At 36.9% G+C, this 13,514-nt stretch overlaps 1 protein-coding gene and 1 long non-coding RNA gene across 7 annotated transcripts in view; one reads left to right on the forward strand and one right to left on the reverse strand.

The window, feature by feature from the left end:
* Positions 1 to 242: 242 nt before the first annotated feature.
* LOC144663886 (uncharacterized) lies at positions 243 to 12,991 on the reverse strand. Its single transcript, XR_013572686.1, has 3 exons — positions 12,781 to 12,991; positions 11,074 to 11,125; positions 243 to 434 (listed from the first exon to the last, which is right to left on the reverse strand). It is a non-coding gene; the product is annotated as an uncharacterized LOC144663886 (long non-coding RNA).
* LOC144663825 (voltage-dependent calcium channel type A subunit alpha-1-like) overlaps positions 5,621 to 13,514 on the forward strand; it is a 43,098-nt gene continuing 35,204 nt past the window's right edge. For all 6 annotated transcript variants that reach the window (XM_078524890.1, XM_078524903.1, XM_078524920.1 and 3 more), the window contains exons 1-4: positions 5,621 to 5,988; positions 6,244 to 6,348; positions 6,480 to 6,619; positions 11,835 to 11,938. In XM_078524890.1, coding sequence (XP_078381016.1) covers positions 5,785 to 5,988; positions 6,244 to 6,348; positions 6,480 to 6,619; positions 11,835 to 11,938 — 553 coding nt within the window. In that variant the 5' untranslated portion in view covers positions 5,621 to 5,784. The remainder of the gene's footprint in view (positions 5,989 to 6,243; positions 6,349 to 6,479; positions 6,620 to 11,834; positions 11,939 to 13,514) is intronic.

A 13,514-nucleotide genomic window follows, 5' to 3' on the forward strand; every position in this document is an offset into this window, starting at 1 on the left:
TTTTTTCACTCTTCGCGCAGCTAACCAGCCAACCGAACACCTGAAACAGCTATTCCTATTTGGAACTCAACATTTTTGATCCACTGATTACCTGTTGGATTTGTCAGAGGGTCTGAACAGTTTTTGCAAACATTAGGAAAGAAACAGAACACTGATCTAGCCACAACACTGTACTTAACAATAAGTTTTTTCTATTTTGCAGTCAAATCATCTTTAAAGTCGTGTACGTGACTTGTTCGAACAAGAAATAACGCATACACAACCACATTCCAAGTCATTTGGGTCAGGAGGGGAGTGAGGGGACATCGAAAGAGCCCCTTGAAATAGGTTGAGACAAAAACGCCTTTCGGTGAGATGAAGATAGCTCTTATCCGTCCACTGTAGTCTTTTGATGAAGCCGTTGTCTGGGTGATTCACCCAATAGGCCGGGCAACCTGGTGATAGCAAAAACACGAAAAAAAGATAAGAAAGACAGGCTTTTCATTTTATTTGGGCTGCATTTGTAAAAGCAGACAAGCTATTAACACTTCAGTAATACTAATAGTAATATTTTGGACATGTTGCCCAGATCGACTTGTCACCCACTTGTGATCGTTTTAATGTTTCATTACCTAAACATGGAAAATGTCATTGTTTTAGAACTACACTATCTTGTAGCTGCAGTTAAAAAAATGAAAAAAAAAAAAAAAAGAGAACCTTTCTACGCGAAATGGCACTACAATCAGCTCTCACATTTTCAAATACGTAATGGTTGTTTCGTCTGGGTACCTGAGAAAATGCATTAACGTGAGCTGAGTTTGGACACCTAAGCTACTCATGTTCTAATTGGTTAGCAAACAAGGCGTGCCGAGATCCAATCAGATTGGAGAAGTTTGTTTTTGATACGACTCAACTTAGACATGACTACTCCGAAAAAAGCGAGCTGAAGGAAGCATAATTAATTATCGAGATGGTTAAGATAGGAGTATAACAAAAAATCGCAACAGAAGTTTTTTTTCGTGCTTTTGCCTTCCGAACAAGTGCAATTAACGAGGGAGTTTTATATGAAACCTGACAGTAAAGTGATCAAGGATGCAGACATTGGAGTATAACATTGGATAGGAGTATAACAAAAAATCGCAACAGAAGTTTTTTTTCGTGCTTTTGCCTTCCGAACAAGTGCAATTAACGAGGGAGTTTTATATGAAACCTGACAGTAAAGTGATCAAGGATGCAGACATTGGAGTATAACATTGGATAGGAGTATAACAAAAAATCGCAACAGAAGTTTTTTTTCGTGCTTTTGCCTTCCGAACAAGTGCAATTAACGAGGGAGTTTTATATGAAACCTGACAGTAAAGTGATCAAGGATGCAGACATTGGAGCTAACAATTAAGGAAAATATGAATAAAACAACGACTGTAATTAAACGCCTTCAATTTACGACGACAGAGTAAAATTTATGACAGGTTCGCCACGAATAGGATACGATATTTCCCCCTTTTTTGTCGCAATTCCCAAAGAAAACGCCAAATTAAAATTATTAATATCAGACTGTCGGACTGCAGGCATAAAAGAAGAAGAGTAAAAACAAATATTAGTTTGACAATTAATTTTGGATAAACCAAGCATATGATATTCTAACCACCTGCTGCAATAAACAATGAAAACCTGCCGGGAGCGACAATCCTACCGAACAAAGCGAACACACTGAATAAAAGGCACGTCCAAATGCCACATCGAACCACAGTCTTCGAAATCGCCTGCCAAATTTTTTATTACATGTATAAAACCTCGGTAACGAGCCAAATGTCACCTTAACCAGTTAATGAGGATAAATAAAAAATGCGCCAAACTGTTCAAGGAAAGTAATGACGGAAGGGTGAAATAAAATCCCCAAAGTTAATTGACGCGGGTTTAACCGCATTCATCGTCAATGTTGAGTGAAATTTTCTTCATTTACCCTAACACGTATTTTGGCAACAGGTGCCTGAGAGTGGATTGGAAAATTTTAGGCCGATATAATTCACTACCGGTTGCCGGTTTCTTTAAACCTCTTAATTGAAATCAATAATGAAAGATAAAAACCCCAGTTAAAGCCATTACTTTTCAATGCACGAGTAAACGAACTGAGCTATACTCTTTTTTTTTCTATAGGAATATTGGTTTTCCAGCCCAGGCTCAATATTCTTATTTTTCTGCCGATGTATTAGCTGAAAATTTTCCTGTGAATATTCTTTAGATAATAGCGTATCACATTTCCTCCGTTTGTGCTGTATACCATACATATGTTACATGTACCGTTCATCGACTGTTTAGCATCGAACATTTTAGGTTTTTAACGTTTTATTGGCTTGTTTTGCCATTAATAAAGAGAAAGGGAGAATTTTATACTGTTTAGTCTTTTTACTGTTTATAGTGTTTAAATTGGTGTATTGTTTTTACACATTTTCAAAACACAAAATTATATTCTTTTGTAAATCTCAGCCTCGGGTTTATTTTTTAAATATTCTTAAAATATCGCAAATTTCAGCCTCGATATTCTTATAAAATAAATTCTAATATAAAAAAAGAGTGTAGTACACGCAGAGAAACGTATCACTTAACGTTAAGTAATGTTACAAATATTTACCATAAGCAACAGGTACTCCGCCTTTCCGATTCAACATTACCTGATTTACAGCCAAACAAATTTTTAACGTTTGTTGTCAATTTAAACTCTGAATAAAACTTTTCCACTTTCACTACAGAACGAGTTTTCAACTGTGTTTCGAGCAAAAACTGAGACAACTCGATCTAGAAAGAGCCTTATAAGGAAAAAACATCTCCTAGCATAACACAGGCCTGAAATAAAATCATTCAGGACGGGGTAATGAATATTAAAAACGCCCCAAAACACCATGACGAAAGTTATATCGACTTATTCAGTCCACGCAACGGTTTACATTCGCTTTTTTTCTGCGCGCAAATCCCAAATTAACGTAAACTTTTGCCACAATTATTGATACTAGTTCGACAACGAGAAATTCTCCATTTTTCATGTCGCGTACACGAAAATAGAAACAAACTTTTAATGATAACCGACAACAAGAGCACGTTTTACTGATGTAAGAGATAGGAAAATGACCACATCAAAAACGCGTTCCCACGTAACATGAAAATAAACGAAACTACAATTCAAGACCGCAAGAATTCACTAGAAATTTCTTAATTTGTTTCCTTTATTGTCGCCTCTAGATAATTTTAATCAGCAAAACTGTAAACTCCACTTCAAGAAATTTCTAAATCACGCCCGACCTAATAATAATAATTTGCCTCCGAGATTTTTTCGCATATCATTCATCTGACTTCTAGCGAGTTAAATCCGAACAGTTTTAAGATTTGGGTTGTAGTGGCATGTTCACTTAATCGTGTTTTATGTTTTAGTTTTCAATTTAATGTTATATACTTGAAGGTGTTAAAAAATACAGAGAATATCGATGGTAAAGTAAACGCGAGCAAAATTCCTTTTCAAGAATAAACAAATCAAAATGGGAAAGCAGATCCAAGCTGACGGAAAAGCTTCTAAATCAAACATTTTCGACTCACAATATAAATGTTTACAGGCCAATTCTTTTGACAATACCTTTGTCTTAATATTCCAGCTTATAAAGAACAATTACAAAAGTAAAACGGGGCAACAAGTAAAGAACAGGCTAAACATGAGCCGTTTGAGTATTTTTTTGCCCTTAAAAAGCGCATAAAAGTCATCGCGTGGTTTTAGAAGATAAGAATGGAGAGTTGACTCACGAGATTTTAATAGCCAGGCAACCGAGTAAAAAGATTGATAATTGTCCAAATTAAATACAAAATAACTCTCGAAATACAATTCTCGACGCGTAATGAAATCAAGAGCAACATAAACCGAGTACAGCAGCACAATGATATCGAAGTTTTCAAAACATTCCTTACGTTTAAAAACTCCTTTCTTTATATTCTAAAATGGTGCTTCGATATTCGCAACGCGTTACGCATAAGATGGTATTGCCAGAGGCGCTTGCTTATTCAAAAATCAAGCCGGCGGTTATATATTTTTGTTATGCTCAGCGGTTAGTTGGAATTTCTTTCTTCTACTGATAAACGGTCATTGTGTCGAGTCTGGATTGAATAATGAAACGAAAAATGAAAGCTTGTGTAATTTAATATCCGGTGTTCCAACCTCGGCAACACTTGTGCTAAGAACATTCGGAAGTCACCGTGCGAGGAAAGTGAAAGAATCTCGCCTTCAAGTTGACGAACCAACAGCTGTCAAAAAACGTATTCATAATTTATATCGGTTAAATTAAAACAAGACAAGACAGAGATGAATTAAAAGAAAGACATCCTAAAAAGTTGACGCTAGACTTTAAACCGGACGCAGGGTTTTTTTTGGACGAGAAACGCGCGCGCGTCGACGAAATGTCGGGTTTTTCAACGAAAGGCGCTAGACTGTCTTGAGGATTTTGAATTGAAGTAATTCGATTAAAACAACCAAGCCTTATCATGTTGTGACAACATAAATATTGCAAAACTTCGAGAGACGCTTCACTCTGTTAAGTCCAAGAAAATATTTTGGTGCATGTAAAGAGAGTCTCGACACTCAAAAAAATTTTTTTACTTGATTCTCCGCAAGGTTTTAGTCTAGCGGTGCCAAATAAGCATTCCTTTAAGTTTTGGTATTGTGAAAGTGGACGCAAGTGTGTAGTTATCGCTGAATCACCTGCTTTCCAAGCGTAATGAGGACGAATTAAGAATCAAGCGACTTGTTGATGTTTTTTTAAGTCAACACGAGTAGCATACCCTTTAACGACCTACCCTACTCGAGTCTAAACTACCAGAGCTTATACAGATCTGGGATAAGTATCGGAAAAAAAAGCCCTTGCGCTTTACACCGTAATTACTCAAAAAGAGAGAATCGGGGACAGGCAGACATCTTTTTGGGAGAAATATGTCCCGAGAAAAAACCTATACTTAGCGAGGCAATGAACCGATGAAACACGCGGGTACTAAAGCTTAGAGCAATTGTTGTTTTTTACGCCGGTGAATTCGCAACAGTATCCTCACAAAAGCCGACTTAAGGATTCAAAACAAATTTCCATGGAGCGAGACATGCAAATGATTCACGTAGGATTATTAAAAACCTCTGTGTTCAAACCGAAACAATTACTGATATAAATACAAGTGACGCTAAGTGTATTCCTCTTTAACGTAAAGTACTTAAACACAGGCAATTTATTCTTGAGGTTGTGGAAGATGTGCCAAAAAAGAAGGAAAAAACGTAAGTGTGTTTTCATTGACATTCCGCCCACCCCATGTAGTGCTGTACGGGAACTTCCTATTCGCATACGAGCAGTATTCACAATCAATATTCAACAAGATTATCACGTCCTGAGCTGCCTTAACGAACCAAAACAAAACGTTTTCGCGGCTGCCGCTACGGTCGTTGGTTGTTGGCAGAGATTTGGGTAGCAGTAGCAGGTGTGATTGGTGAGATGGACATGAGTGCGTTTTTTGTCATTTTCACACCCAAACCAGTACCAGTCGAAATCACGTGACCCGCCAGTGTCGGTCTCATTTGATAGGCCACTTGATTATAGACTCGGCTTGTAATTAGCATACGGTGTCAAGGCAAGAAGGAAGCCCAAAAACCTGTATGATTGAATCGCTTCAAGGCGGTTAATTCTATGGCTGGAAACGAACTTTCGCGTTTGCGAGCGCGCGACGCCAGCCATTTATAGCCCGGGATTGCGGCTGAATGTGGCTTGAAAACAGCTCAATTCAAGAAAAATGGCGGACAATCGAAGGCCGTCCTCAGTGCCTTCAGAGGACTTTTATAAAACGCGTACGGCCAACTCGAGTAATATTTCGCGCAAGTCTTCGATGCAAGCTGGTACCGAAACATCGCCGATCGTGTGTGCGGACCGATCGCTGTTTATCTTCTCAAAGGACAATTTTATTAGAAAAATATGCCGTACCATCGTCGAGAGTAAAGTATCCTTTGAAGCGGGCGAAACGTCTTTGTACAAAATGTTTTCTCAGGTTTGGCGTTGTCTGTGAATTTGTTGTCGTCTATTGCAGCAGTTGAGCGTGCGTGTTGCGTCCCTTGTCAGTGTTGTGAAGTCTTGGCTAAATTTTCCTGGCCAATTTGTACTGTTTGAGTGTCGTGTTCTCGTGAAATTTTATTTTTCTAGCTTTACGTATCTGTGCGTTTGTGTTCGTATCATATATTCCTTAACTGAAGACAAGCCTTTTGAATATTTCATTTTATTGACCATCTTTGTCAATTGCATTCTACTCGCCGCTAATACTCCGCTGCCCGAGAACGACAAGTCCGATCTGAACCAGAGACTAGTAAGTACAGACTTTGAGATCGTTTCTTACGCTGAACTCAGGATCGCTCTGCGGTCGCGACTGTTACACTTGTTGGACTGTCGAAGGTGAATCACTCTCTCACACTTGTTATTGTTACTGCTATTCCGTAGGAAGATGCCGAAATATATTTATTAGCAATATTCTGCCTAGAAGCCGGATTAAAAATTATAGCTCTTGGATTTATACTACACACCGACTCGTACCTACGGAACGGATGGAACGTATTGGACTTTGTCGTCGTCGTGACAGGGTATGTACCAGTGTAGTGTATACAGAATGCATGTGTGTATATATATGCAGCATAATGCCTGCGCTCTTTATTCAACCATGTATGTCGTTGTAATTTTCACTCGTAAATTTCAATATTTAAACAAGCTTTCGCTGCCTTACAAAAACTGTCGCATAGGAAATTTACAATGTACATTGAGTGCATGTTCGTTACGCCGCAATCGATCAAGTTTCGCTAAACGAGTTAGCTTGAAATGTACACGGCGTGTTAACGGAAGCGAAACGCGCGGATATTTCTAGCTACTTGACGACTGCCCGTAACACTGAGCAATTACACCAGCTATAAACATGACAACCAAACATCCTAAACCGAGTGATATTGAGTCTAGTTCACACTGTCAGGTTGTGTTTACGTCATTCTAAAGTGTGCCAAAGCGATTTCAACTTCACGGGCTCGTGCGCGTGTTAAGGAAACGCAAAATACTCGAATCTTAGTGAACGCAATTCGCTCAACCGAAACGCGCCGACAAAAACAGCAGTAAATTTAGTCACGCATATTTCCCGTGTCAATTCCAGACGACCTCATGGCATGAGTCTTGTAAAAAGTTGTTTCTATTCTTCGTAAAGCCGATTGTCCAAGTCAGTAACTTGTAGAGGAGGAAATTGTCTTTCTATTAGCCGATTATCGTTTCGCCGCTCGCCCTGCCGCGTGACGATTTTCGCTATAATTTCAATTCTTCACGCGATCTAAGATCCTACTATAAACGCATCGACGGTAAAACCGAAAATTTCTTTAATTACCCAATTCGCTGCAATTCTGAACAGAGCATTTTCTTAGAGTCGGTGTTTGCGCGGACATTCCACTACGCGTAATATTCCTCCACGCCAAAACTCGTCGGTGTTCAATTATTTAGCGTCGCCAGAGTAAATAACCATGTTACATAAAAAGTCAAAAACACAAGTGCCAGCACATCCATTACACCTAGGATCTGCTATTTGCTCAAAATCGAAATCAATAGCCAAATCACGTCCAATATACTGTACACATTAACGACGAAGCACGGGTATCAAGGAGACCCTCAATTAAACAGTAATATTAGTATAAAGTAAGCAAAACTCCACACGGGATTTAAATAAAACTCAAATAAGAAGCGACGATGCGGGTCCGAATTGAGCTGTCTAGTTAGCTCTACACAACAAAATGCACTCGTCAGCTCGTTGTGTAGCTATCAGCTGTAGCTTTTTCCCGCGAAATAGTTTATTTTCCCGGGAATTTTCCTTAGCAGGTACCGCGGCTTAATATGCCTAGCATAACACAACTCCTCGCCTACGCATTAAACATGAGTCATAAGAGAATAATTCCACCTAGCAAAAATTCTCACGTAGTATCTATGGTAACAAGCGTGTTGCAGAAAAAGCGGAGTTTTGAAAAAAAAAAATGGTTTAAGTACAAACAACCCGCTAGTTTCAAAACTGCCTCGAAGTAAATAAAACATTCTGGAAAGCTGCATTAGAACTACGCTCGACATTAACACTTTGACCAGGTGCTTGTTCGTAAGAAACGTATCTTCATAGCTGCAATTTTTATCGGCCGTTTAAGCAGGTAGTCGAGCGTGAAATTTTAATTGAAGCCAAGAGGCAAAGTTACATAGCCGATACCTGCGGCCAAATACTTCAAGTTTCGCAGTTCCCTCGTTCTAAAACCAATTGTTGACGAAAGGGTAATAAATTATTAAGAGCGGTGGGGCGCTCGCCATGCACAGAGTTTTGACTCTACACCTGTCGAAATCGCATAGGGTAACCGAAAAACTGCCATTTTATCGCTAAAGAAGAATTTATTTCGCAATTCACCACAAAGAACTTCAACCAAATGCCAAGACTTACGCATAACTGCCGCGAAACACAGAAAAGCGGCCTGTATCAACATATTTACATTACAAAACAATTTTATGTAAATCTGTCACATCACCAAACTAAAACCCTTGACAATAAGACGCCGGCTTTTTCTCGTTTGAATTTACATGCTCAGAGCTGAGGGTTAAAGAAAATAGGATAAACAAACAAGTGTTGGTTTTTCGTACAAAGGAAAATTCTAACAGGGTCGAGGATGTAATTGTTTCAATGAGTAATGATGGTGAACGCAGCAAGGTGGTTTAACTTTTATGCTATCATTTGAGTGACATGTTTTGCATAATCGTTTCACAGCAAAACGTTTTCATTATCACCGAAGAAATCTATATCATAGTGTTTATATCAATGTTGAAAAACTTACTGTTTGTTAAACTTATACACTTTTGCCTAAAAGGGTAAAGGTAACACTATCTTGTTGTACAAGGTGAAAAGTGTTTTTTTAATAGCTTGTAAATATGATGACCGGCTTTCAAACTGGAATGAAACATTGACAAATCAAGCCTTCAATCAATATTTTTTTGCATAATGGATTTTTAAATTCAAGTTGAAACCATAGAAACACTGACATATATTTTTAAATAAATTGATGTTCTACTTGATACTTATTGGTAGTTTGTTTTCTGCTTGCATGCTGTTGATTTCTGCTTAGTAAGAAACTTATTAACTGCAATGCAAAATTGGACAAATTAAAAATTTGCATTCTTTTGAAGTCAAACCAAGATCATGTGATAAGCAATGGATGACACTAGCTATCTAACTTGTAACATTATCAGATAATTTCCACAAGCAGAAGTTTCTGATGCTCATTTAGTGTATAATTATTATTGAAAAGAAAGCAAACTAAAGGCTACTTTAAGTTGAAGTTGTTATGGTTACACACAGTTAAGTTGGCAATGCACACTGCTATACTGGTGATCATTTTAATAATAAACAAACTGAAATGACAAAATGCCACATTTAGCCACTTTAAGTAATTTTGGTGTTTTTATTTCAAAACTGTACCGATTATTACACATGATGCTTTGTCATTCTTTATGGCTAATACAATTAGGAGAAAGAGAAAAAAGTGAACATCAAAGAGTTGGCTTTCCTACTAATCAGGCATGCTGGAAAAGGTTGTGTGAATGACCATGCAAAAATTTATAATTAATCGTTTATAATTAATAGTTTTTTGGATTGAAGACAAATATTTTTACCAGCATGTCAAAATGATTTATCGGCAAATTAAATCCTTGGACAAAAGTCATGAAAATGAAAATGCACATATTATGCAAAAAGGTGCAAAACCTTGATATAAGGTTCTTTGTAACTGCTTTAGACAATGTGAGCGGATAAATGGCATGAAGCCAAACAAAAATATATATGGTCAAAAACTTCACTAACAACCACCTCTGTGTAGCGGCCACTGCTCCACAATGGTCTGTATTTTTTGTCCTAACGCTACACCAATCCATACTTGTTACTCTAATTAAAACCTCCCTGCAACGGCGACCTGTCTGGAACAGCAGTTTATACTGCTCCAGGCTGGCCGTTGTAGCAAGGTTAAACCGTAGTTGACTGGAAACTGTAGAGGACATGTGAATGCTGTGGACAGTGACTTTGTAACACTCAATTTTCACACATAAGGAACATGCATTCAGTTTCATTTAAAAGTGACCACTAAAAACTCTTTCACTTCTAAAATTAATAGACCTTATTTGCTTGAGTGGTTTGTTTTCCCATTTCAGACAACATGAAATTCTCCAGAGAACTGTTCCTTTATCAATGTAAATGTATTATTCATTGAACATGTGACTTTTTGAAAATTTGAAAGCAACAATTCTCCAGAGTGTCATCACATAGTCTGAAATGGGGCAGTAAACCACCCAAGCAAATAAGGTCTATTAACTTTTCAACTTGTTCTTCAACTTTCAAAACAATACCAATAACAAATTCCTTGAAGGAAATGACCTGATCATGCCAGAAAATGTACTTTAGAATAATTTTCCCAAAGGGAAAACATAATGAAAAAAATTCAACCATGAATCTTGGACTGAAAAAGTTTCATATAGATAAATAATTTGTAACTCAAGAAATGTAAAATTGTTATTATCTTTTACAAATAAAACAGTAAAAACAACTACACAGGATGTAAACCTAGTACATAAATATAATCAATATTTGTGCAAGAACACTTGTAAACAAAAAGAAATTATTCTCAAACTTTTGATTTTAATGATTGCTTACAAAGGTCCTAACCAACATATCTTTTTGATTAAGTTAAAAAATTTGGTAACTAATAAAAGCACTGGAAAAAAAATTATTTTTCTTATTATTTTTTTTAATTTTGGAAATAATAATGTTCACTATTTTCTGTGAAAAACTCAAGCTCACTTTAAATGATCCTACTTTTCAACCATTGCAATCATCTTATAAATTAACATCACATTGTAGTCTTTTGACAGCAAAGATAACTTTCTTTACTCACAAACTTGTGACATTTCAGATTTTAACGTGTACAGTAAAATAAAAAATCTCTCTGTACTCCCTTTAATGTATTTGTCAAAACAATTTTAATGGACATACCTCATTAATGCAAGGAAATCACAAGTTCAGGAACTGGGAGGGTTTTGTGAACCTGTGTAAAATAAATATAAATGTAATTAACAAATATTATCCTGTGCAATCACGTGGAATATCCCTGATACTTAGCTGACGAGGCAGTAGCTAAGTAAGCTAAAATCAGATGATATTCCGCAAGATTGAGCAGGATATTAAATGTTTTATTATTCGACAAATTATCAACGAAACACATTTTGCAGTTAGAAAAATTGTGTGAAATGAATATTGTATTCCATGACAAAAATGTTTACTCTTTTTGTGTTTACCTACATCTGCTCGTACAATTCAACGATTTCAACTGTCTTTACAATGTTCAGTTGCTGACTTAAATTCTACTTCCTTGGTGATATGTCTGTAATGCATTCCTTGTCATTTTTGTAGCAATTTAACTTCGAGCATATATTGTAGCCATGTCTTCAAGCAATGATGTTTCTTCGGTGGCAGTGTTGTTGCCTTTGCTGAAAAATTACCTGATACCACCTTGTGCGCTTAACCCGATACCACTTTAAGTGCCTAGTTTTTTTTTTAAAATTGAGATGTTTTTGCTTACTATATATACCATTCAACACGTTTCTTTATTACGCAGGGGATATTAGGTTGCCTCCTCTGGTTCGGGCCTCTGGGTCATAACCCTGCAGGGGGAATGTATATATTTACTGAGAATGTGGCATACAGTGTATCCAAGGGCTGCTAAACTCTCAAAACATTTTTTCATCAAATTTTAGCCTTCTGAGCTTGCCACAACTCCAAGTCTTCGATGCTGGAAGTCTGAAGGCTCTAAGAGCTGCAAGAGTGCTCCGGCCACTAAAGCTAGTATCAGGCATTCCAAGTAAGTCAACTGCAGTTTTTTTGCCCTGCTATTTAAATTATAATGCAATAATATTAATGCCATTGAAGAAAATAGAGAGACAAGAAGAAAAGTGGATGTTCTGGTAGATATTGCAACCTGATCGCAAAGAGTTGCAAGAACTCCGTAAAAACTAAAATCTTATTTTAAGGTGTTTGATCTTACCGCAACACCAGACTAATAGCTGACGTTTTTTCTCAGCTATTGTTCAGGTGCTGAGGTAAGACGAAACATCTTAAAATTTGATTTTGGTTTTTATGGAGAAGATTGCTTGTGATCAAGTTTTCAAACATGGTGGACAAATATCATTGACAAAATGAATGCTATTTACAAGGCTAAAAGGTTAAAAATTATAAAATTAAAATGTTGAAACCAAACGTTTTCGGCTGTTTGCCATCATCATTTAATTTTACATTTTCTTAACCTTTAGCCTTGTAAATAGCATACAAATATCATTGAATTGAAGTAAAGTCACATCACAGGTCTACCATTCAGCTTGTAGTATTATTGCTGCAGCTTCTAATATCAGCTTCTAATATCAGTGTTGCATGGTGCAGCATTGTAATTTACATAAGCTTACATAAATAATACGTGAAGGAAATGCAAATATTGGTTAAGCTTGTCAAGCCTTTAGCTTTGTTCGTGCTTTTACAAGCGTGACGTAAAATTTTACAGCTTTTTTACACACAAAAACAATTAAGTAAGGATAAATCAATAAACTAAAAACTTATATCAATTTCAATCGAAGCAAAAGGGATATTGCATCGTTCAAATCATTATTTCATCAGTTAAATACATTGAAATGAGCAACATGCATTACTCACCGAGCCAGATCAGTGCATTGAAGACTCACTCGCTGCGGGCTTTTATCACCTTTTTCCTACCTCCGACATACCTTGTCCGCTTTCAGTGAAGAAATCTGATTTACCAAGCACCATTGGAACCGATTTTGTAGTTTGGGGAACCAAATAAACAGGGAATTACTCAAACATCTTTCCCCCTAAATTTTCACGCATGGAGAGTGAAGGAATTTGATACCCAAAGACTCACCCGTGACACCCTGGGGGCTAATCCGAGACCACGTTTGTAACTGTACAGCGGAGATTCCCAACACAATTCAAAATGGCGGCTACCTTGAAAGCAGAAATATCGAAGAAATAGATTTTGGCTGGAAAGAATGGATTGAAATTTGACAGTTTTTCTTTTTAAAAGCAGTTAAACGTTGCAGAATGTCCACGTTAACAACGCAGTTAGTTTTCTGTTTCGATTTTGTTTCTCTTCCTTCCTACTTTACAAACGAATTTACCAGAATTTGGTGTTGCACTTGTTGTGCGAGGTTAGTTTATAAGCTTATCGTCACTATAAATTTTTAGTGTTTTGTAGATGTACCGTAAAGTAAGCAGTGAGACACACAACATTCACATTGCAACTAACTTTATTACAGCATTCTCCAGACCTTATATACAGCAATCACGTGCTACTAGATCATTCGATTATGTCAATCAAATCAGCAGTAAGATTAAGTCTTATAATATTCAGCTAGATAGTAAGTTCAGTT

This window comes from Oculina patagonica, chromosome 1, assembly GCF_052425735.1.
Source record: "Oculina patagonica isolate OP01 chromosome 1, crgOcupat, whole genome shotgun sequence".
NCBI lineage: Eukaryota > Metazoa > Cnidaria > Anthozoa > Scleractinia > Oculinidae > Oculina > Oculina patagonica.